At 49.6% G+C, this 26,709-nt stretch overlaps 1 protein-coding gene across 1 annotated transcript in view; it reads right to left on the bottom strand.

The window, feature by feature from the left end:
* Nucleotides 1-257: 257 nt before the first annotated feature.
* Nucleotides 258-26,709, bottom strand: part of LOC133342238 (B-cell lymphoma/leukemia 11B-like) — a 72,338-nt gene continuing 45,886 nt past the window's right edge. The window contains exon 3 of the mRNA XM_061551266.1: nucleotides 258-9,911. Coding sequence (XP_061407250.1) covers nucleotides 7,648-9,911 — 2,264 coding nt within the window. The 3' untranslated portion in view covers nucleotides 258-7,647. The remainder of the gene's footprint in view (nucleotides 9,912-26,709) is intronic.

The raw sequence follows: 26,709 nt of genomic DNA, 5'->3' as shown, positions 1-26,709 counted from the left end.
AATAAAATAAAAAATAATATATCACGACGTTTCGACCGCAACACAAGCGGTTGTCCTCAGGCGGAAAAAAATGATCCGGCAGTGGAACTGCTGAAACAGCGATAGAGCTGTTACAACAATAGGTTATTTATGATTAATAAATAACCTCTTATTTATGATAAAACAAATAACCTCTTGTTATAACAGCTCTATCGCTGGTTCAGCAGTTCCAGTGCTGGATATTTTTTTCTGCCTGAGGACAACCGCTTGTGTTGCGATCGAAACGTCATGATATATTATTTTGTTTTCTTTTCTTTTTCTGCCTACGTGACTTTACCGAAAGAACCAAAGAGTATGGATTCCTGCAGTCACGAAAGCTTCAAATCAAGATTTCAATGACCAGGCAAGACTTTCAGATTTCCCAGGACAGCAGCTACCTAAGCAAAAAAGAACAATCCTGGGAAAACGAAAACAGGTGGCAACCCTTGACGAGGATCTGAAGGAGATCCACAATGGACGTTTCCTCACCTTGTGCCCTATTACAGTTAAACATATACGACCAGGGGCTTTATTTGGGTCGCTGGGTCAGCGGACATGGAATATATATCCAGAGAAAGCACACCACATCCTGTATAACTCTTGCTATGACTGTGGCTCAGTGTGAAATTAAATCCCGGGACACTCCTGATGCCGAAATATTGACGGACAGCAATGTTTCCCTGAAGTGTTCAGACTGAAACCTATCTCACCACTTTCTGTTCATTTACAAAATAGTGCACTTATTAAAGGCGCAAAACAATAAAACCAAAGTTTACAAATAGTTTTAAAGATTCCCTTTCTTTAACCAACAACACAACCACCCCTCGCGTTTTAAGACCTCGTTGCAGCACACCGCACAGTTTCTGTTTTGAATGCCTGACGTCACAAGGAGCTTGCGTGTTGCCGAGCCTCGGAGGTTATAGTCAGAGGAGTCCGTTGAACTTTAATTGGACGCTGTGAGAGTTGAACGAGGGAAGGGAGGGGATTCATGAGATGGACGTTTAAATGAGGAACACATCTAAGGGGAGCAGTATGAAGCAAACAAGGGACATACAAGCTTACAAATTGGTTTAAACTGTACACCCCTGGGTGTATAGACGTGGTTTATAAGCCATTATCGCATTGACAACTGCGCACAAAACAATACTTCATTTACCAGGGCCGAGGCGGAGCAAAGGCGTGGACCTTGAAACTAAAACCAAAGGGCCAAGTGTCCGTCTTGGCAACACGAGGCGAAATACATTGTGAAGGTGATCGGCATAATTTTGCTAAAACTGAGTGTTTGTCAGCGGCAAGCATAGTCCCCGCTCAAACGAACGTGGGGCGGTGCGCGAAAAAATTTGGCGGTTTGGAGCCAGTGCTGGAAGTTCCACTCTTTACACCTGGGGCTCGTCAATGCATAGGAAGGTCACTGTAGCTTGCTGTACAATAGTACTTATTTTATTTACACTAGTGGAATGATGATGGGTTGAGTTAAACCCAAAACACTTGTGAATATTGTGATTTTCTACAGCAATTTCCAGCCAATTAAATGGAGAATTGTATTTAATAAAGAGAAAAACATCTAGTATTTTGCAAGTTGCAAGGATACTACCAAATGTATTTGTGATAGATTTCATTAAATGCATTTTGTGAGTCACTCCATTGAAGTTTAATTCGTGTTTGGGGAAATCTGGTCGGTCTTTGCCACTGAGGCTGGTTTACTTGCGTAAAAGAAAAGGTTAGTCGCCTATAGAAAATTTCAGCGATAATGATCTTTCACAAGGGCAAAGCCCATACACAGCTAGGCCACTTGATGTGGCTGTAAAATCTATGCGGCTTCACAAGATACCAAACTTGACTCGTACCCCTTTTCCACTGGCATATGCGAGCTGTGCCGGCACGGGACCATCATGTTATGGGGTGGTTTTCCACTGGCTACAGTGGAAAAAGAAGTGGTATTTAGCTCAATTAGTTGTGAAATTCAAATGATGGATTCTGAAAAGGTGGGCAGCAAAAGCTGCTCACGGTGACGTCAGTGCTTTAGAGAAATCAGCCACTGTGCAGCGTGGGGCAATGGGAGAGGTTTTTGAAAAAGTCACGCGTGTTGTTTAATTTCACGATTAGTTTTTTTATCTCTTTTTAAATAAATTATAACTTTACGTCACAGGCAAAACTAACGAAACACAATATCTCAACGATAATTATAATAATGATAAAGACATAGTTTGTAGCAACAAAAAAGCCAAGTTGCTGTTTTATTGTGTACAGCAGGCCCGGCTACGCTTGGCCATGCTTGGAATGTACGTTTTGTACGTGCGTGAAGGTGTATTATAAAATAACATACAACATATGGAGCCCCCCACCCCCATTTTTTTAAGCGGGTGGAAAAATGTTCACAGAAAATCTGGTTGTAATCCAATACAGACATACAAGGGCAAGATGAAACAAAATTAACTCGAACCGCAACTCATCTCTCCAACACCGTTTCCAGATTGAGGGGGTGGGTGGGGGGTTAAGCTCTCAATAAACTGATAAATGCCTCACCCATGATAATTGTTTTACTCGATGAAAGCTCCAAGTGAGTTTCAACATTCCTATCAGAAGCATCCTGCCAGGTGTCAGGTAGTGTTTGGATACATCTCATTTGTATTGGAGTAATATTATTTCGAGTGACAACCGGACTGCCGGCAGAAAACTCATGCAGGCCAGAGGAGATCACTCATAAGAAGGGACATATCGCAATTAAGGCACTACTGCGACCAATTTTTCAAGCTAACATATTAAACATTTAAAGACAAAATCCAACAAAACTAAAGTTTGCTTAATAAACGTCCTCTGGAGGAATTGTGGTGTGGCAGTTCGTGCTCCTGCGCTCTGCAGGAACCGAGTTCAATTGCTGGACATGACTAACATTAGTTCAGCTGGAAGAGATTCAAATCCTCCTGCCCTCCTCCACTATTTACGGGACGGCTCAGCCCAGAGAGCTCATGTGAAGCAAGCAAGGGCATCTCGGTATAGAATTTCTACCCGATTAGCCGATGCAACAACAAAATCTTGCTAAAAATAATACATTACACAAAACAAAATATATATTGAAGTGATGAAGTAAAAGAACTACTAAACCGGCTGCTCATATAAATACGTGCGCGCTTTGCCAAGTAAAAATTTGCAGCCATTTTCTTTCGGGCAGTGCCCCAGAGGACCAGCTCAAACCCATGTGACTTCATTCCAGCCAATCACAGCCCGGTTACGAGTACACAGTACAAGTGTAATCCCCGATCTGGCAACGTTGGGGAGGAGGTGATCGGTTTGGGAGTTGGGGGGTGGGTGGTGGTGGTTGGCGTTTGCACCCTTTTGCCCACAGGGCATGAATCCCAGAAGCCAGGAGACTCAGTGGTCATGAGGTGCAGTGTGGTCCCCGTGGCATTGCTTACAGTGGCGTTAACGGGAAAACAAACAAGAACAGCAACAATATACAAACGGCATTTTTCCAGTGTAAACTCTAGATCCCAACTCGTGCCTTTTAAGACACAGATATAGTGCCATAGACAATCAAAACCCCAATTAACGTGAGCGATAGCCTCACACACACACTCGCACACACCATGAGAAACAGCCTCACGCGCAAATGTACACACACCACACGGAGTGCAATGGACCGACGAGTTGCTGGTGGGAGACTTGGGATGAGTTTAGTGGTGGACGACTTAGACTTAGGTGAAAAATGAAACCATCTGCGAGGACTTCAAGCCAATCATACGAAGGCTCATGTGCAGTCAAGTCAATCAACCCTCTCTGAGCAGTTTCCCTTTTGAGTCTTAAGAATCATCTCGTTTGAGTTTCTTTGTGAGGATCTTCCACATGGCTCTTCTGTGTAAGTCTTCAGAAGATGGCACCGTGATTAAGCACCTTCACGACGCTGATGTGAGCACCTCTGTATGTCTCTCCCACGGAGCTCATCCATAAGCTTTCTTCATGGACAGCTTCGCCCGCGAGATCCTTCTTCGCGAGACTTGCATGTATGTATTCTTTAGGAATATTTCTTTCGAGGCTCTTCTACATGAATCTTGTTAATGGGGCATTCAACTTAAGCTTTTCAGCCAGTGCCTTTACATGTCTCCCTCAAGCCTCTCTTAAGCCGTCTCTGCACCATCGTCTCATTAAGACTCTTCAGTATAACTACGAGGCTCCTGGATACATTTTCTGTATACGTCGTTCCTCGATGACACTCATTTATAAGTGAGACGCTTCCCCACCGCCCCCCACACCCCCCCCCCTCCATGTTTCTACATGAGGCATTCGTCTACGAGTCTTTCCCACGAGACCTTCAATTAAAGCCTGAGAGGCTCTCTTACAAATTCTACTTTATAGAGGTCCTCTCTACGAGGCTGCTCTGTGCAATTCTTCTGAGATTCTGGATTAGAATCCCAATCAGTGCGCTCGACGGTAAACCGGGTTCCTCGGGTTTAGAGAGTCCATCGGCTCAGCCCATTGAAAAAAAAAAACGCAACACCAATAACAAAACCTTCGTCTACATATCGATGTTAGGATTCCATTCAGCTTGGCGCAACCTGCATGGTGTTCACTTGTAGATGGCGCTAAACAAAATGACTGTCTAGTCTGCACAGTTAAGCGCCAGTGAGAGAAAGACCCCTGCAGGATTCACAATGCCGTAATTATATGGCGCTGCTGCTCATGGGTATATGCGTAATGGACGTAATAATCTAAGTCATCAGCATCATCATCTAGGTACAGCTCTGCAGTAAAACGTACCAACATTGGGCCAACGCTTAATATTTACCGGGTCTGTGCTTACATGACGTCCATTCCGCATCCTCCTCATCATCGTCGTCTAGGCACAGACTCAGTAAACATGCCAATGCTGGCCCAACGTTGGCATGTTTACTGGGCGAGGTTGTACCTCCACAACCACGATGCTGATCGCGGTGGTGAGCGCGGTATCGGTGCAATTGAAAGAAAATAAAGACAAAAATGAAATCAACACTTGAGACAATCTGCACATCTTGTGGCACATAGAGGCGAGTAACTGTCACCCAGCCACGCACACATGCAGTCGGTTGGGGGGGGGGATGCAACGGAACCACTCGTTCAACCCGCACGCTTGCCCACCGCCCAAATATACAACAAACAAAAAGCGATCGCATTTTTTGCATCGGCAGTCAAGTGCTTGTCTTCCAAGTCAAATCTCCCGCTGCCATTTCTTAGTGCAATTTCAAAAGGTCAGGGTCCATCTATCGTGGGTTTATCAATCCCATCCGCAGAGGGGGAAGAGGAGGGGGGAGGAGTGTATGCTCGATTTGGTAACGGGTGAGCGAGGTGGCAATGTTGTAGCTTCTCTCTATTGGACATTGCTAAAAAGTTAAACCGTTGTTGAGCAGAGAGCATTCATTATTCATTCACTTATCGTCATAAGCTGTTCTCTTTTCTTCAGTGAAGACAACCAAAAAAAACGGCGGATGTTTTTTTGTGGAAACACGCACACACACTTATGGTTGTGGACCATGATTCTGAGGCTTCATTAAGCGGGGAAGACTGAAGTGACCACCGCATATCCATACCGCCCGCTACGTTTTGGTGAACAGCTTCTTTTCAAGGAACTGAATTTCAGGAGCTCCCAGCTCTTTGAGCAAAGTGGGACCTCATTATCGAATGACACACGGCAAGGCCCGAGAACACATTGGAGAGCGGTGCACACATTTTCGCAACGGCAGTGCACCATCCTCCAGTAATGCCGCAGCCAAGTTGAAAAACCACGATAGCAGCGGCACTCTGTCCTTAAAGCTGGGAGTAAGGACTTGAGACGCATAAGGAAGAGTTTTACAATGGTAGGGGGTTAATTGTCATATTGCTGCGGATCAGTGTTCCTTTGGTTTTGCAATGCGACATCGTCGCCTGGTTGTTTCTGTGGGTGGAGTCTTCACGGTATATCGCTGCTGAAGCTTCGTCGACTGGCTTCACATTCCGTACCGATGCACATTAACGCTATTCGGTAAATGCGAAAGCATCGCTATTATGGCTTTAATGCTGAGGGCGAGTCTTTGCGGTGAGCACAACCTGCGGAAGCGGTGGACACTCGAGACAGGTGGAGACTTCAAACATATTCTAACACTTTCTGTAAATGATGACAAACTCGGGAGACGGAGGTCGTACAGCCTGGAAACAAGTAAAGAGCATTACCGTATTATCTGAATTAGACGCACTTACCCGCCCCACCTCCACCACCGAGCTGTATTTTTTAAGTAAACATTGGAAGTGCATCTTATAATCTGGTAGGCTTGCATGCCTGCGCATGACCAGATTCTTTATAGCTTTATTGACACCGAGGACACCTTGACACCAAGGTGCATCTTATAATCCAGAGTATGCGGTGTTACACACATTTGATTTCGAAACAGCGATCATGCCCTTTTGCTGTCTCAACATCCCCTATTGCATGTTTATTACTCTTTAGGTAGAATTCAAGCAAACCATCAACCACCGATCTTTATATAACCAAGCGAGAACCCAGCAGGTTTCCCCACCTCCCGTTTTGCCCATCACCATCCATCCCTCCACGGGCAGATAAAACCAGCACCACTTCATTGGGAAGTCAAGAGTGACTGCTTAATGGAGAAACTGGTTCCCGTCACAGGAATGTGGAGTTTACACCACTAGCTCACAGCACTGCTCACCCCGATGAGCACCGCTGGAACGAGCATGGAGACAGATTGACTTCTTTCTCAAATTATCAAATTTGAGAGTCCGACTATAACGGTGGCACATACTGACCAACTTAATGAGCTCTCACATCCATTTCCGTTGAATCAGAAAAGCCCCACCGAGTCTCAGGACTCGTGGTGAGGAGGATGTCACTTTGAGGTATTGGCCAAATTCCTCTCCACGTGCGTTCGAGCAAAAGGGAGAAACCAGAGTGCCCAGGGGAAAAACCCACAAAACGAGAGAATGCTCAAACATTGCCGGGCAGACTTCCCGTCGACAAAAGAAACCCACCTGACATCCCTGCAAGCACCACCTTGTTTACCCTGCAGGTGGGCGACTTATACAAATCATAGCACCACCTCTGCCCGATCCACCAAACCCATCTCCAAGTGTTTATCGCCACATTGACCCGGATTGTTTAAGTCTCAGTGCCTGAATGAGCACCAGATAGCGTTCACCTCCCACTGCTGGCTGTAACTGCTGGGCCAGTAGTCATTTTATCGACCCCAGAGCGATGATGGGGCCGAGACGACTCCCAAAGGAGAATTTGAACTTGTGACCATTCACTCGGGAACTCTGGCACAGCGGCACCTGGTCTAACCTGATATTACTACCGCTGGTTAATTGTATTAATATTCTCAGTGGTTTATTTTCATCTGATCACGTGCCACTGTGTCACACAGCACCCAGAGTTTGACTTGACTCAGAATCATCATCATCATCATTCATCCCTGGGGAACTGAGCCCTATTTCGTGTGAAGAGAACAGCACTCGCTGAGTGCAGAAATTGACCCCCCATAAAAAAGAAAAAGGGTGAAATTCCCACCAACGGCTCCAACTGTGATGAATGCTGCCCCCACCCCCCCATCCCCACCAACTTTATTAAACCAAGGAGATGCTTCGACATGTTTCAGTCTCTCCCGCACTTCAAATGGCCGCTGCCCACACATGGTGGAGCCCAGTCTCTCTCTCGCCATCGTCAGCACCGTCGCCGTCGCCATCGTCCAGGTCCACGTCGAGGTCCCCGTTGGCCCCGTCGGGCGTGCGCGCTGCCCGCAGGCCGTGCCACTTCTTAACGTGCTTCTCCAGCGTGGCGTACACGCCAAATGGCATCTGGCAGACGTGGCAGCGGTGCACGTCGCGACCCACCTGCCCGTGCGTCTTCATGTGCCGCGTCAGCTTGCTCGACTGTGCGCACGCATAGCCGCACAGCTGGCAGCGGTAGGGTCGCTCGCCCGTGTGGCTGCGCCGGTGCACAGTCAGGTTGCTCCCGTTGCGGAAGCGTTTGCCGCAGAACTCGCACGCGTTGGTGCCCGTGCCGGCGTCCTCCACGCCGCCCGCTCTTCTCGCCGCGCCATTTTTCTGGACGCAGCCCCCGCCATCGTTGTCTTCATCGTCGTCTTCGTCGCCGTCTTCCGCGTCGTCGTTGTTCAAGCCTCGCTCGCCGCGGTGATGCAGGGGATGGAGGAGGAAGCCCGGGCTCGCCGCGCTCTGGCTCCCGGACTCTCCCGCAAGCCGGCTGCCGCTGCCGGCCGTGTCCGAGGAGCTGGGCTCCGACGAGGGCGTGCGAGGAGGGGACGTGGAGCCGCCCCACGCCGCCACCGCCGCCACCGCGGACGCGTTCTCCCGAGAGCTTCCCGATGACGTGCTGCCCATCGCCCTGTTGCCACTAAATGGAACCCGGCCACCCATCGCGCTCATTCCCCCGAATGGAACTCCGCCACCGATCCCTCCGCCGGAGTCAAACGACTCCCCGCTGCTCAGCTGCTGCACGGCGACGTAGCTCGCGAGCCACTGCGAGTAGATGTTGCCGTCCACGCGATGGGAGTCGACGAGCGGCGACTCGTCGGGCTCCCGCTTCACGCTATTGGCAGTCGGGCAGGTGGAGGACAAGTCGAGAGGGAGGCTGGCGTGCTGCTCGTCCCCTCCATCGGTGGCCCCCGCGTGGGAGTGGTCACGGGCCGTCTCACGGAGAGCGGTCGTCGTCGTGTCTCCCCGGGGCCTCCCGGCAGGTGGCCCAATTTCCCTGCTCCTGCCGGGGGCCGAGAGGCAGTACGACGCCATCTGCCTGTTCAGCTTGAGCAGCACCTCGTTGAGCGCGGCCTGCGGGCCGCCGTCGTCCCCTTCCTCGCCGCTCGCCCGCGCGCCTCGCCCGGCCGCTCGACCTGCGCCGCCTCGCCCGCCGCCGAGGGCCAACGGCGGCTCTTCCGGCACGGACATGTCACTGCGGTACAGCGCCGCCACGGAGCGCAGGGCGCTGCTCGCGCTGGATAGAGCAACTCCGGGGCTTCGGGCACCGAGACCGCCGCCGCACCGCGGGTCGGGGGAGGAGGCCGTCCCCCTGCTGCCGTCCGCACGCTCCCTCTCCTCCAGCGCCGTGGCCCAGGCCGAGCGGCGCGAGCTCTGGGACGTTGAGACGGGCACGGGGTTCCCCGTGGGCTCGGGTGTCCCGCAAGAGCGCAAGGTCGACGTCGACGACGCCGACTCGCGGCTGGTGGCCACGACGAATGGAGAGGATGGAGGCGGTGGGAAGACGCCGGCGCCGGGTTTTGCCGGAGGCGCCGTGCTGGAGAGGTGCGGGGCGGCACGTCCGGCACCGAGCGGTCGCTCCGTCGGCGCCATCGGCGGCGTCGCCGTCGTCGTTGCAAAGGGAGCATTGTTGCCGGCGAGCTCGCGCAGCCGCCGTGAGAAATCCAAGCTGCACAGGAAGTCCGCCGCGGTCGCCTTCTCGTCCCACAAGGCGGCCGCCGTCATCGCCGCCAGCTCTGGTGGGGACGTGCGGCCAGCGGAGAACGGGTGAGGAGGAGGAGGAGGGGGAGATGGCGGCGGCGGCTGTCGTGCCCGTGGAGCGGCGAACACAGGCGAGGTGCCGTCGCGGGGCCGGGGCGTCTGCGCGTGGGACAGCGCCGCCCTGAGCCAGGGCTCCACGAGCAGCCCGAAGGCGCTCACTCCACTTCCGTCCACGTGGGCCGGGGGGGCGGCCGTCCTGCGATCGTGCAGCGGGGCGTCCGCCGATCCGCTCGGTGAGCGGGAGCTGCCCTCGGGGCTGGAGGGCGGCGCCAGCGTCGTGAAGGAGCCGCCCTCGATGTAGATGCCGAGGCGGTGCGTGTGCTGCGCATGCTGCAGCAGCGACCAGGCCGTGGGGAAACGCGCGCGGCACGAGCGGCACACGAAGGCACTCGGCTCTGGGGCTGCGCAGAAAGAGGGAGAAACAAACGAGAGCAATTAATTCCGTAATGCTTTCCAACACGCGTGTCAAATGAAGCCGCACGACGAGACGACTTCACACACAGCGGTGTCACAAGGAAGCGAGGCGCGCGGCATCTGAGGGCTCTCTTTTTTATCTACAAGTTCTTGGGGAACTATTTTATTGATTCGGCTGGTTTACAAAAGGTTAAGACCCTAATGGCAACAAAACAATAAAGAAAAATTTAATTTATACTGTGAACACCACCCACCCCCCATCCCCGGTTCCGGTTACAGACGCACAAATGGACAAAGCTGATGCATTTGTGCTTTCAACCTGAAGTTTGTAAGGGCAGGAAGTAGAAAGGGCGACATTTAAAAGGAAATTACACCAAAAAAACCATGAAAGTGTGGCGATTCAATTGTTCACAGAGAGCAATCCAGCTTCTCCTCATGCCAGACAACGACTCTGGGAAGATAACGACACAGGGATGTGTTGGCAATTTTCGGATGAATCTGAAATATTTAGAAAATGGGCCTAGATACCAAAATAATAAAAATAAAACATAATAAAACAATTCTCACGACGTTTCGGCTACAACGCAAGCAGCCGTCTTCAGGTATACTGATGGTGCGATGCAGTTTATACTTTAGTTTTTTATGTAGTTTATACTTTAGTTTTCTACGTGGTTGTTGAGTAACTGCAGCTACATATCATTAACATTCCTTTCCTTTGTTACTGCTAATCCCTGCACCCCCCTTGGTTGCTGCTGATCCTGCATAATGCATGGGCATAATATGACTTTGACACCCCCCCGCCCAACGCCTACGCATTTTCCATGAATATGCTAAATCCCTCTTCACATGCACATTCTTTTTGTTAAGGCGCTCTTCAACCCCCAATGCAGCTTATATATAAGCTCCTAGTTTGGTAGTGTCTCATTCTTCACCTGAAGACGGCTGCTTGCGTTGTAGCCGAAACGTCGTGAGAATTGTTTTATTATGTTTTATTTTTATTATTTTATTACTTCCCTTCTACGTGACTTTACCGAAAGAAACAAGAAGATGAATCCCTGCAGTCACGAAAGCTTTAAATCGAAATTTAACCGCCTCTACGGGGAGGGTTTCCACATAACTTTGAGATCCTTCAACAAGCTCCGGGATAAGAAGGCTCAGCTAATCGAGTCTCTCACCTTTCTGAAGAGATGCCGCGACTCTAAGGTAATACCAAACGCATTTACACTAACATCTGCTGCTGTAACTTCTTCTAATGCGAAACGAATTCTGTCTAGAACTAGCTTAGCTCTTATCTCAGAGAAAATCAGACTTACGCGCACCGAACTAGATCAGTTAGACAAGACACTCTACAAATCACACTTATCTTTGAGTGTAACAATGTCCACATCGGATTGGGAACATGTGGAAAAAATGACTGCCTCTTCAGCTGCCGCTATGTCGACTAAATGTAAGGACAACTTGATTTCCAAATTCAATCGCCTCTCAAACAAGAAACCGGACCCACACATTGAAAAGCTAGATATTAACAAAGTCGTAATTAATCGCAGTAACAGTCCTATTTCTGAAGGTTTGAAATCCGTTTTAGCTAAAGGACTAAACTTTGCAGTCACACCTAGACACATACCAGTTAATGATATAATTGCTCGAGTAGATGTAGCTCTCAAGGGCTTGAGTCACATCGCTGCAGACGTAGCAAGATCCGAAATCTCTGTAACCCTCAAAAACGCTAAGATGCCAGCTAGCAACATCAGCAAAGAGGAGCGTTTTGAATTAGCTCAATTAAAAAAGAGGGATGACATTGTCATCCTCTCAGCCGACAAAGGCAATGCCACTGTCATCATGGACAAAATAGAATACAACAACAAAATTCAAGAACTACTAAACGATGGCAGCTATACAAAAATAAAAAGAGACCCCACCAACAGCCTCGTCTCCAAAACCAACAACATCATTTCTGCTTCAACCGCATTAATTGATCAGACCAAACAGTTCTCGTTGAAACCTTCTGCAGCCAGACCACCAAGATTGTACGGCTTGCCAAAGATACATAAAGAAGATACACCTCTTCGTCCCATTGTCTCTACTATCAACTCCCCCACTTACAAACTGGCTCGTTTTTTGTCCGAAATCCTACGGCCTTTCACTGGAAAAACCACCTCTGCAGTACTAAACTCTACTGACCTGGTATCGACAATCAAGGGGATTGCCCTGTCCCCAGACGACCTGCTTGTCAGTTTTGATGTGGTTTCCTTGTTCACCAAGGTACCTGTGCCTGACACCATCGCAATCATTGAAGACTTGGTTCATCAAGGACTGAATGCTGGGGTACCCCCCCTGGTGAGACACTGCTTAACCAATACATACTTCACCTGGAATGGAACCTTCTACAAGCAAATTGAGGGCACCCCAATGGGCTCCCCCCTATCTCCGGTTGTAGCCAACATCTTCATGGAGAAATTTGAGACGGACGCCATCCAGACTGCCACTCTACGCCCGACCTTATGGAAGAGGTACGTAGACGACACTTTTGTCATCTGGCCACATGGCCGGCCTGCTCTAGACCAATTTCTCGACCACATCAATTCCATACACCCAGCCATCAGATTCACCATGGAAGTCGAAAATGATGGCAAGCTACCCTTTTTGGATGTCCTAATCAAAAGGAGACTTGATGGTTCAATGAGCCACTCTGTCTACAGGAAAGCCACCCACACGGATGCTTATCTAAAACCGGATTCCCACCACCATCCATCTCAGAAGAATTCCCTCATCAAGACTCTATATCATAGAGCCCAATGCATCTCCGACCATGAACACATTTCCAGTGAACTCAAACACGTACGCCAAGCTCTTAAGGCAAATGGTTACTCCGACTATACAATCCGCAAAGCCATCACTCCAACCATCAAGAAGGATCCTGTTGAGGAGCCTTTCAAGACCATCACCTTACCCTACATTGCTGGGGTCACAAAAAAGATCTCCAAAATCCTGATTAAACACAAGATCCTGGTCCGATTCAACACAGTACATAAAATCCGTGATCTGGTACCGTCTGTAAAAGATGTGGTTCCAGACATACAGTACCCTGGCGTCTACAAACTAAGTTGCCTCTGTGGTAGCAGTTACATTGGGGAAACCAAACGACATGTCTCGGACCGCATCCGTGAACATAAAGCTGACCTGAAACACGGTAGGACTAACACCTCAGCCGTGGCAGATCACTGTTACAACTCAGTGGGCTCACATGATATTGACTTCTCCAAGACAGAGGTTCTCTGCAAGCCATCTGGCTATCATGAGAGATTCGTTCATGAGGCGATCCACATATACAAACACAGAGACAACTTTAACCGAGAAGATGGATTCTGGCTCAGCAATCATTGGAAGGACGTAATAAACCATTTCGATACACATTAGGGTGTGTAGAATAATACATAGTGTGATATTAAATGTATAAGATATAGGTTGGTTTACAGCAATACAGTATATAATTTAATGTTGGGTTTATCTATGGCAGTATATAGTACGGTATATGCTCGTGTGATGTAAGAGAATAAGGTTTAGATGGAAGCATATTATAGAATTTTTACGAGGTAAAATTGTAATGTATTACTTGCTGTTAGTAACTCAGCTTATTATAGAGTATAGTAAGTATACTGATGGTGCGATGCAGTTTATACTTTAGTTTTTTATGTAGTTTATACTTTAGTTTTCTACGTGGTTGTTGAGTAACTGCAGCTACATATCATTAACATTCCTTTCCTTTGTTACTGCTAATCCCTGCACCCCCCTTGGTTGCTGCTGATCCTGCATAATGCATGGGCATAATATGACTTTGACACCCCCCCGCCCAACGCCTACGCATTTTCCATGAATATGCTAAATCCCTCTTCACATGCACATTCTTTTTGTTAAGGCGCTCTTCAACCCCCAATGCAGCTTATATATAAGCTCCTAGTTTGGTAGTGTCTCATTCTTCACCTGAAGACGGCTGCTTGCGTTGTAGCCGAAACGTCGTGAGAATTGTTTTATTATGTTTTATTTTTATTATTTTATTACTTCCCTTCTACGTGACTTTACCGAAAGAAACAAGAAGATGAATCCCTGCAGTCACGAAAGCTTTAAATCGAAATTTAACCGCCTCTACGGGGAGGGTTTCCACATAACTTTGAGATCCTTCAACAAGCTCCGGGATAAGAAGGCTCAGCTAATCGAGTCTCTCACCTTTCTGAAGAGATGCCGCGACTCTAAGGTAATACCAAACGCATTTACACTAACATCTGCTGCTGTAACTTCTTCTAATGCGAAACGAATTCTGTCTAGAACTAGCTTAGCTCTTATCTCAGAGAAAATCAGACTTACGCGCACCGAACTAGATCAGTTAGACAAGACACTCTACAAATCACACTTATCTTTGAGTGTAACAATGTCCACATCGGATTGGGAACATGTGGAAAAAATGACTGCCTCTTCAGCTGCCGCTATGTCGACTAAATGTAAGGACAACTTGATTTCCAAATTCAATCGCCTCTCAAACAAGAAACCGGACCCACACATTGAAAAGCTAGATATTAACAAAGTCGTAATTAATCGCAGTAACAGTCCTATTTCTGAAGGTTTGAAATCCGTTTTAGCTAAAGGACTAAACTTTGCAGTCACACCTAGACACATACCAGTTAATGATATAATTGCTCGAGTAGATGTAGCTCTCAAGGGCTTGAGTCACATCGCTGCAGACGTAGCAAGATCCGAAATCTCTGTAACCCTCAAAAACGCTAAGATGCCAGCTAGCAACATCAGCAAAGAGGAGCGTTTTGAATTAGCTCAATTAAAAAAGAGGGATGACATTGTCATCCTCTCAGCCGACAAAGGCAATGCCACTGTCATCATGGACAAAATAGAATACAACAACAAAATTCAAGAACTACTAAACGATGGCAGCTATACAAAAATAAAAAGAGACCCCACCAACAGCCTCGTCTCCAAAACCAACAACATCATTTCTGCTTCAACCGCATTAATTGATCAGACCAAACAGTTCTCGTTGAAACCTTCTGCAGCCAGACCACCAAGATTGTACGGCTTGCCAAAGATACATAAAGAAGATACACCTCTTCGTCCCATTGTCTCTACTATCAACTCCCCCACTTACAAACTGGCTCGTTTTTTGTCCGAAATCCTACGGCCTTTCACTGGAAAAACCACCTCTGCAGTACTAAACTCTACTGACCTGGTATCGACAATCAAGGGGATTGCCCTGTCCCCAGACGACCTGCTTGTCAGTTTTGATGTGGTTTCCTTGTTCACCAAGGTACCTGTGCCTGACACCATCGCAATCATTGAAGACTTGGTTCATCAAGGACTGAATGCTGGGGTACCCCCCCTGGTGAGACACTGCTTAACCAATACATACTTCACCTGGAATGGAACCTTCTACAAGCAAATTGAGGGCACCCCAATGGGCTCCCCCCTATCTCCGGTTGTAGCCAACATCTTCATGGAGAAATTTGAGACGGACGCCATCCAGACTGCCACTCTACGCCCGACCTTATGGAAGAGGTACGTAGACGACACTTTTGTCATCTGGCCACATGGCCGGCCTGCTCTAGACCAATTTCTCGACCACATCAATTCCATACACCCAGCCATCAGATTCACCATGGAAGTCGAAAATGATGGCAAGCTACCCTTTTTGGATGTCCTAATCAAAAGGAGACTTGATGGTTCAATGAGCCACTCTGTCTACAGGAAAGCCACCCACACGGATGCTTATCTAAAACCGGATTCCCACCACCATCCATCTCAGAAGAATTCCCTCATCAAGACTCTATATCATAGAGCCCAATGCATCTCCGACCATGAACACATTTCCAGTGAACTCAAACACGTACGCCAAGCTCTTAAGGCAAATGGTTACTCCGACTATACAATCCGCAAAGCCATCACTCCAACCATCAAGAAGGATCCTGTTGAGGAGCCTTTCAAGACCATCACCTTACCCTACATTGCTGGGGTCACAAAAAAGATCTCCAAAATCCTGATTAAACACAAGATCCTGGTCCGATTCAACACAGTACATAAAATCCGTGATCTGGTACCGTCTGTAAAAGATGTGGTTCCAGACATACAGTACCCTGGCGTCTACAAACTAAGTTGCCTCTGTGGTAGCAGTTACATTGGGGAAACCAAACGACATGTCTCGGACCGCATCCGTGAACATAAAGCTGACCTGAAACACGGTAGGACTAACACCTCAGCCGTGGCAGATCACTGTTACAACTCAGTGGGCTCACATGATATTGACTTCTCCAAGACAGAGGTTCTCTGCAAGCCATCTGGCTATCATGAGAGATTCGTTCATGAGGCGATCCACATATACAAACACAGAGACAACTTTAACCGAGAAGATGGATTCTGGCTCAGCAATCATTGGAAGGACGTAATAAACCATTTCGATACACATTAGGGTGTGTAGAATAATACATAGTGTGATATTAAATGTATAAGATATAGGTTGGTTTACAGCAATACAGTATATAATTTAATGTTGGGTTTATCTATGGCAGTATATAGTACGGTATATGCTCGTGTGATGTAAGAGAATAAGGTTTAGATGGAAGCATATTATAGAATTTTTACGAGGTAAAATTGTAATGTATTACTTGCTGTTAGTAACTCAGCTTATTATAGAGTATAGTAAGTATACTGATGGTGCGATGCAGTTTATACTTTAGTTTTTTATGTAGTTTATACTTTAGTTTTCTACGTGGTTGTTGAGTAACTGCAGCTACATATCATTAACATTCCTTTCCTTTGTTACTGCTAATCCCTGCACCCCCCTTGGTTGCTGCTGATCCTGCATAATGCATGGGCATAATATGACTTTGACACCCCCCCGCCCAACGCCTACGCATTTTCCATGAATATGCTAAATCCCTCTTCACATGCACATTCTTTTTGTTAAGGCGCTCTTCAACCCCCAATGCAGCTTATATATAAGCTCCTAGTTTGGTAGTGTCTCATTCTTCACCTGAAGACGGCTGCTTGCGTTGTAGCCGAAACGTCGTGAGAATTGTTTTATTATGTTTTATTTTTATTATTTTATTACTTCCCTTCTACGTGACTTTACCGAAAGAAACAAGAAGATGAATCCCTGCAGTCACGAAAGCTTTAAATCGAAAAATAGATACCAAAACTTCGGATCACAATTTTTTTAAATTTTTGTTTCGGTGGCTAAACTGTAAAGGGCGTTCATGCACTAGAATCAAACGCACATGTTTAGTTTTCACACGCGAAGAGTATGTCTAGCAGAAAACTACATTTAAGTACTTACATTAAATCTGGGTCTCATTTATGGTCACTGAGATGCTCTGGATAATGTACTAATCAACTCCATCCCTGTGACGGGCACCCAGAAAGTGATTATAATTTTAATATTTTAATGTTATTAATACGAGTTTCTGAGTGCCTAACAGGGGGATGGAGTACTTACTACCTTATCCAAAGCATCACCACCATGTGAGAAAACCAAACTTGTCGTTGAGGATCTGGATGACAGCATCGGCTCACTGCCCCCGAGAACCCCGTTTTGTTCGCAGGCTGCGGAAGGATTCCTCCCAGGAAAATCAAACAGAGCCGGTGTAAAGGGAACGACGGCGCACATCTGGACAGACGCGAGTGGGCGATTCCACGGCATGGGCATACGATGAACAACGCAGGCCCTGTTAAGACACGGCAACGGAGTGAGAGCCTTGTTATAGATATCGCACCCAGCCTGCTGCGTGGGACCACACAATCTTTTAAACCACCCCCACCCTCCCAAATAATGATAGCTGTCAACCCACACGGTTTACCCGTATTCTTGTACAGGGAAATTGAGTTTTCAGGTCCATACGGCAAACAGACGTTTCAATACAGGCAACAAAAAAATGTTTTGTCTATTTGTTTGTGTTTCTCCCTTGTGATGGGACTTTGTCGGATTAACGATGAGAATTGTAAGGGCACGGGGTTACCAATAAGATCTGAATTGGTCTATAATATGGTAGGCAGCACTGATAAGGGGTTAACAGGTATGAATAATGCTCGTGTTACATTTCACAATTATCAGGTTCTGCGCCCTATTGCTGCGACTGCAATTCCCTGGAATTGACAGTCGAGTTTTAGGTTTGGGATTCTACTCGGAAACTGCGTTCGATCGATCGCGAGTCGTGCGCGTGAACCACAGCACAGCAGCTTGGCCGGCCACTTTTAACACCTGCGTATGAAAGAGACAGATGTCCCCCATTGAGGCAAAATAAAAAGGATCTCCTTGTATGAAGTGAAAAAAAGAGGGAGAGAATAATGCGATAATGACATGGTGTTTGTGTGTGGAGTGTCGGGTACGGTGTCTGGGCACGCTCGTCTGACAGAAGGTATGCGATTCTGAAACCATGTGTGTACGTGCACAAGTGTGTGTGTATGTGTGTACGGGGAGCGGTAGTGTAGCGGTTAGCGCGCTGTATTGCAAAGCTGGCGACCCGGGTTTGATTCCTGCTGATGGCAAACACCAGTGACGATTATCTGAACCGGTCCTGGGCCTCCCCTAGGTCGACTCAGCCTCAAATGAGTACCTGGTGCGATGTGTAAACATCGCCGCTAAGGAGACAAAGGCGGCCGGGCGTGGTGTTGGCCACCCACCCCCTCGTATGGTGTGCCGGCCTTCATAGGTGCTCGCTAACAGCACTTGCCCCTACAGTCTGTTAAGGCTATACGGGGGATCTTTGTCTCTGTCTTGTTGTGTGTACACACGTGTGTGTGCGGGTATGCGTGGGGAGCTACGAATCTGGCACCCGAGTTCAGTTCCTGCTCATGGCCACAAACACCAGTGACAATTATCTGATTCGGTCCTGGCACTCCCCTAGGTTAACTCAGCCTCAAATGAGTACCTGGTGCGATGTGTAAGCATCGCCACTGGGGAAACAAAGGCGGTCGGCGTGGTGCTGCCCACCCACTCCTTCGTGTGCCGTGCCAGCCTTCATAGCCACTTGTTAACAATAGACTGTTCAGGCTATACATGGGATATTTGCCTTTCCATTGGCCGAGTTCGATTCTCCATAATGACCAATAACAGTCGCGAATATTTGAACCGGTCTTGGGCCTCCCCACGGTCGACTCAGCCTTAAGTGAGCATTTGGTGTGGCACTGGAGAGACGTAAACAGCTGGGTGCTGGCCACCCACGCGCGCTTGTGCCATGCCGGCCTTTATAGGTGCTCGCTCACAGCTCTTGCCCCAATGGTCTGTGATAGGCTACACAGGGAATCTTTGTCTTTGTGTGTTCATGACCCCAGACACCTTATCCCTGGGAGTCTCGTCATTGTCCCGACTCAGACCTTCAGACCGCTGCCCGGTCTCACATTCAAGGACAACAAAGACAAAGATCCCCCGTATAGCCTTAACAGACTGTAGGGGCAAGTGCTGTTTGCCAGCACCTATAAAGGCCAGCACGGCACACGAGGGGGTGGGTGGCCAGCACCACGCCTGGCCGCCTTTTTCTCCCTAGTTGTGATGTTTACACATTGCACCAGGTACTCATTTAAGGCTGAGTCAACCTAGGGGAGGCCCAGGACCGGTTCAGACAATTGTCACTGGTATTGGCCGTGAGCAAGAATCGAACCCAGGTCGCCAGGTTCGTATCGCAGCGCGCTAACTGCTACGCTACCGCACACACACCCACACACACATTCGCACAAACACGCCAACACACTCAGCCTCACAGCAACACTCCCACATTTGCCCACGTGGAGACACACCCCTACACACTCACACACACCTACACACTCAGACTCACAGATAAACAGAAAGACAAAAATCCCACGTATAGCCTGAACATACTGTTGGGGAAAGTGCTATTAGCGAGCACCGATGAAGTCCTGCAAGGCACACGAGGGGGTGGGTGGCCAACACCATTCCTGGCCGCCTTTGTCTCCCAAGTGGTGATGTTTACATGCCACACCAGGGAGTCAGACACAGACACACATACACAGGTACATACAAACCCAGGCAGGCACAATGGCCTTGCTATCCAGGGGTTGTCAGATCGATTCCATCTCCAGACACGGCAGTTGAAGCAACGGGGGGCCAGTTCTCAAATCCCACCCCATGCCCCCCAGCCCCAGCAGGATAATCCACAGATAGTCAACGAGCGTGATGGAGCAAAGTGTCGGTTCACCCACCTCGTCCAACACACATGGCTAGCATAGAGGAGTAGAGTACCTTTAGAGCAGTGGTTCTTCACTTTTACCGCAGCCTGCACCATCCCCCCTCGCTTGAGTTGTCAGAAAGGGCACCCCGCACCCCCAGGGAGTGCATGCACCTCAGGTAAAGAACCACTGCTTGAGAGAGCGGAGGCCCTTCTGCTTAAAAAGTGGCGTGAGCAAGCAATTGCAAGGCTGCCCCTTTACCTCGTATTACACAACCACACGCACACACGCGCACACACTGACTCACATACACACACACACACCCAGACTCAAATACACACACAGACACACACACACAGACACACGCACACACGCGCACACACTGACTCACATACACACACTCGGCACGTATACGGATAGAAACACAAATAATGACAACGACCCCTGCACCTCCGATAAGTGCGGTTGACTACGTATGGTACGGTAGAAGTTCAACATACAGTACATACATGTAATAGACTATTGGGGCAATTGATGTTAGCGGCCACCTATTAAGGCCGATACGAGGGGGTGGGTGGCCAGCACCATGCCCGGTCGCCTTTGTCTTCCGAGGGGATGTTTATATATCGCACCAGGTACTCATTTGAGGATGAGTCGACCTAGGGGAGGCCCAGGACCAGTTCAGATAATCATCACTTGTGTTGGCCGTGAGCGGGAATGGAACTCGGTTCACCGGGTTCGTAGCAGTGCGCTAACTACTGCGCCACCGCTCTCCCTATTCACACACACACAAGCACACACATACCCACGTGCACTGCTACACAAATAATACGTACGCACTTCACGATCAAGATGTCATCACGGCCAGAGCCGTTGAGGCCACCACCGCACCACCGCACCTCGCCAGTGCATTCTGCCCTCCACCAGATCGCTTGGCGGCTACACAGTCGACACCGGGTGACCTCCACAACCGGCCCTGACAGTCTCCCACCATCTCCTCCTAGATCCTGCCGACCACTCCAATGCCCGTCTCAGTAACTGTCCCTCCTCCATCCCGCACGCGTGTGTGTCCGGCCCAGCGCCGCCGTCTTTGCCAAAGCGTATCCTACAACGCTCCCCCCCCCCTGCCATGTTCTCTTTCGGACATTCTGCATTGCTAATCCAGTCTTTCCACGAAAATCCAAGCATCTGTGGAAGAAGAAATCTCTAATGTGAGAAAACCTAAGAGTAAGAATAGCAGTTGTCCAAAGAAACTGGTCGCAGCCATGGAATTGTGGAATTGCCCCACCACACTGATCAATTAAGTCATAAGTTCGCTAGACATTTCCCCCTCTTGCTCACCCAGATAAATATCCCACAAGTAAAATTTTGAAAAACTACAGGGTTAAGTGTCTTTGTTGGGCAGCTGTTAAGGACTGGCATGGCACACATGTTGTCAGCAGCACCGCTCATGGCTGGCTGCCTTTGTTTCTCGAGCACTCATGCTTTCACATGACAGGACCTGGTACCCAGTCTGCCTAGGGGAGGCTGAGGGCCGCTTCAGATAACCACTCGTGCACCTTGCCCAGGAATTTAACCCAAAGGGCTGCGCCACCCATGCCACACATGCGCTCGTACACAAAGACAAAGATCCCCCGTAATGTCTTCACAGACTGTAGGGGCAAGTGCTGTTAGCAAGCACCTATAAAGGCCAGAACAGCACACGAGGGGGTGGGTGGCCAGCACCACGCCCGACAGCCTTTGTCTCCCCAGTGCCGATGTTTACACACCATACCAGGTACTCATTGGAGGCTGAGTCGACCTAGGGGAGGCCCAAGACCGGTTCAGATAATCGTCGCTGGTGTTGGCCGTGAGTGGGAATCTATCTCGGGCCGCTGGGTTCGTAGCGCAGCGCGCTAACCGCCACACTACCGCTCGTACACACACACACATACTCACAAACACACACACTCGCATATACACTCACACGTGCCCACACATGCTCACACATGCTCACACACACAAAGATCCCAGTGTAGTCTTTAACAGACTGTTGAGACAAGGGCTGTTAGCGAGCACCTATAAAGGCCAGAACGGCACACGAGGTGGGTCGTTGGTCAGCATCATTCCTGGGTGTCTCACCAGCGCTGATGTGTACACACTGCACTCGGTACAGTACTCATTCAAAGCTGAGCCAACCTAGGGGAGGTCCACTAGAGAGGTCCGGTTCAAATATACGCGCACGGCATTGTGAATCGAACTTGATGAAGTGGTGAAGTGGTTAGTGCCCTAACCACTGCGCTACCGCACTCCACACACCTCCACGCTCACATACACGTACAAAGCAAAGACAAAGATCCCCCATATAGCATTAACAGACTGTAGGGGCATGTGCTATTAGCGAGCACCTATGAAGACCGGAACGGTACACGTGGGGGTTGGGTAGCCAACATCACCCCCGACCGCCTTTGTCTCCCTAGTGGTGATATTTACACACCACATCAGGTACTCATTTGCGGCTGAGTCGACCTAGGGGAGGCCCAGGACCGGTTCAGATAATCGTCACTGGTGTTGGCCATGAGCGAGAATCGACCTCGGGTCACTGGGTTGGTAGCGCGGCGTAGCGCTAACCGCTGCCCACATACAAAGACACACACTCACAGCACAGACTCGCAAACCATTTCATACAATTTCTTCCTCATTGTCATGGACGTCTCAGTGGCTCGTGCGATGTGCTCTGAACTCAGTGACCCGACTCTCATTCCCAGCCACGGGGGTCATCAGCAGCGCGTGACATGTGAACCGGTCCTGGGCTCCTCCCCTCCCATCCCCTTCAACAGGGGTGGATCCCCTTCGAGTCCCCGAAAACTGATATTTTATTGACATCTCCCGGAGAAAATTCGATGAATGTGCTTGTTTTTCGTCATTCATGTAGGGGGGGGGGGGGCCCATTTTAAAAGCTCGAAATTTCAGGACCGCTGCCATCCCCCCGAACCCACCTTGGAATGTTTCTCGACTCGCCCTCTACCTTTCACCGACCCAACCCACACCGACCGGCACGGCGAAGTATGTCCAAACAGCGCCCACGACCGGCACGGGGAGGAGGCCTCGATCCAGTTGCGGTTTGACAAAGAGCTGTAAATCATTATTACTCTTATTACGTCTCATATTAAATATGACATTGCTCAACCCCACGTGCCCCAACGACCCACAGAGCAGTGGTCGCAAAACAGGCAGAAATGCGAAAACTCGCCAGAACCAGTTCATTCCGGTTCCTCCCCCATCACCTGGCCATTATGGGGGCGATGGTGGTGGGCAGGATAGGGGGCGGGGGGCACGGGGACGGGTCGGGGGACCGGTTAGGGGGCAGCTGGACACCAGCCAAGTGCCGCCAAAGCCAAGCCAGGGAAGTACGCGGGCCCTGTGCTGGTTTGTTCAAGCGAGCCGCGTGTTGGCGCAGCGGAGAGCGCAGGTGGTGCAGATGGCATTCGTCTCGGCCAGCAAACCCATAACACCTGGGTCCGTCTGTTCCGCGACCTCATGCCGGCCGGCCTTCGACACTTTGCTCGGCCGCAGAGTGCACCCTGGCCTGGCACGAGTGATATGGTGATGTCACCGTCACTCGGCGCAGGTTGGCGGCTGGTTTGTACGTGTGTACATGCGGGGAGCAGCCCTGCAGCGGTTAGTGCGCTGCGCTACAAACCCAGCGACCTGAGTTCGATTCCCACCAACGCCCAACACCACTGACCGGTCCTGGGCCTTCCCCTAAGTCGACTCAGCCTCAAATGAGTACCTGGTGCGGTGTGTAAACACCGCCACTCGGGAGACAAAGGCAGCCTGGCGTGGTGCTGGCCACCCACCTCCTTGTGGGCCGTTGCCAGCCTCATAGATTATCGCTAACAGGAATTGCCCCAAGTCTGTTAAGGTTCTACGGGAGATCTTTGTCTCACATGTGTACTGGCCTCAACAGGTGCTCGCGAACAGTGCCTGCCCACACCAGTCCATTACGTTAAACCGAAGACCTTTGTATTGTGCGTGGGAGTGAGGAGTGGTGGCACGGTGGTTTGCGCACCGCACTCCAAGCCTGGCGGCCCAGATTCAGTTCCCATCCACGCAACGGCATCATTAGCAGCAAGTGGTACGTGAACCTGCCATAAGCATCCACTAGATTGACTCAGCCTTAAATGAGTACCCGGCGTAGCGTGTGCATAAACATCAGCAGTGAGGAGACCAAGGTGGCCAGGTGCCATGGCTGATCACACCATTTCCCCGCAGTACCGTTCGGCCTTAATAGGTGCTCGCAAACAGCACTTGGATTGCCAGCCAACCATGTACATCATCACCACCACCGATGGTGAATGGCATCTGAACCCAGCCTCATTTGCGTCACTCGCGCACGCACATGCGCGCAAAAAAACGTAATCTCACACACACGCACACATAAAAACGAAGACCAAGATGCCACGTTTTAACTTCATGGACGGTATGTACTATTAGCGAGCACCTATTTAGGCCGGCTTGGCACGTGAGGCCGTGGATTGTCCATAACCATGCCCCTGCTGCTTTTGTCTCGCCAGTGCTGACGCTGACACTGCAACGATGACCTCCCCCCACGTCCCACACCCAGCAATTAAAACAACTCGACACATTTGTCAATAACACTGTATCCCTAAAATAAAAAAATATATATCAATCGGCGAACGTGTGGGTAACAGCCCTTCTTCATAGTCCATAATAAAAAACAGAAATTCAAGCAGCTGCCATAGACTCAATTGTATTCTCTCTTGTTTCGGCTCTCGTGTGTATTTATATTGGGTTGTTTTGTTTGTCTCATTGGATAATATTAAACGTAATTAAATAACTTGTAAATAAATTTGCATGAATTGGAAATAATGCAGTTTTCCGCGCATCACTCGAAGCACGCGTCATGAACGCAACGATTGATTACAATCAGCAAATCGATGCATTTAACGATGTTAAATGCCAACCAAGTACTCATTTTGTGGCTAAGTCAACCTAAAGGAGGTCCAGAACATTTCTGACACTACTTGCTACTGACGTTGCCCATAGTCAGGATTCGAACTCAGGTCACTAGGAATGTAGCGCAGAACCACAGCACTACTGCGCCATGCACTTAGACAGCCTTTAACAAACTGCTGGGGCAAGTGCTGTTAGCGAGCACCTCTTAAGGCCGGCATGGCACGGAAGGGAATGGGTGACCAGCACCACGCCTGGCAACTTTTGTCTCTCCAGTGCCGATGCTTTCACACCATACTGGGTATTCATTTAAGGCTGAGTCAGCCTAGGGGAGGCTCAGGACCGAGTCAGATTTTCATCACCAATGTTGGCCGTGAGCGGGAATCGAAATCGGGTCGCCGGGTTCGTAGTGCACGACGCTTACTGCTGCGCCACCGCTCTCCCTGTGTATATATCAACACACACGTAGGCGCGCACACACACACACACCTTAACTGTAGGTACACACACACACACAACGACACACAAACTCACTTGACACTGGCCTTTTGTGCCACAGGTTAAGAACTTGGCTAACATCCAAAAGCTTCGCTCTCTCTGCCTGTCTGGCTTAGGGGGTTTGGCTTGCCCGAGGGTCAGTCAGGTGAGGCAGCCACGGCCATCAAGCACACACGCACTCGCTCATACAAAGACAAAGATCCCCCGTGTAGCCTTAACAGACTGTTGGGGCAAGTGCTGTTAGCGAGCACCTATGATGGCCGGCACGGCACACGAAGGGGCGGGTGGCCAGCACCACGCCGGCCACATTTGTCTCCCCAGTGTTGATGTTTACACACCGCATGGGGTGCTCACTTAAGGCTGAGTCGACCTAGGGGAGGCCCAGAAACACACTGAATTATTAATAACCACTGTGATTCGTCATGAGCGAGAATCTAACTCTGGTGGATGGGTTCGTAGCTGGCTAACCACTGCGCCACCGCTCCAACAAAAAGGTTCCCGCTATACCCTTGACAACCTGTTGGAGAGAGTGCTGTTAGCAAGCAGCACCTTTGAAGGCTGGCAGCACACGAGGGGGTGGCTGGCCAGCACTACGCCCGGCTGCCTTTGTCGCCCCAGTGGCGATGTTTACGCACCACACCAGGTACTCATTTGAGGCTAAGTCGAATTAGGGGAGGCCCATGACCGGTTCCGATAATCGTCACTGGTGTTAGCTGTGAGCGGGAATCAAACTCGGGTCGCCGGGTTCATAGATCAGCGCGCTAACCACGACACTACCGCTCCCCACTTACCACCCTCCAACAACAACAACAACCGCCATTCGCCACTAAGTGGCGGTGACGTCACCACGATGCTTGTGCCAGGCCAAGTGCACCTTGAGGCCACGTGAAATGTCGAACGCCCGCTGGCAGGAGGTCACGGGGCAGACCCAGGTGCCACGGGTCGACTGACTGAGATGAGTGGCTGATGCACCACCTGTACCCCCTACTGTGCCAACTTACCACCCTCCACACCCATACACGCACACAGTATCACACTGACACGCACACATGCTCACACTCATACACAAAGTCATGGTCAGGTGCACCATTATAACGCCCCCCCAACCCCCCCCCCCCCCCCCCAGGAAGAGTGGTCGCACAGTGGTTAGCG

This window comes from Lethenteron reissneri, chromosome 14 (assembly GCF_015708825.2).
Source record: "Lethenteron reissneri isolate LAM-NWPU_2019-01 chromosome 14, ASM1570882v1, whole genome shotgun sequence".
Lineage (NCBI taxonomy): Eukaryota > Metazoa > Chordata > Hyperoartia > Petromyzontiformes > Petromyzontidae > Lethenteron > Lethenteron reissneri.
This window is presented reverse-complemented; position numbering and strand designations above follow the sequence as displayed.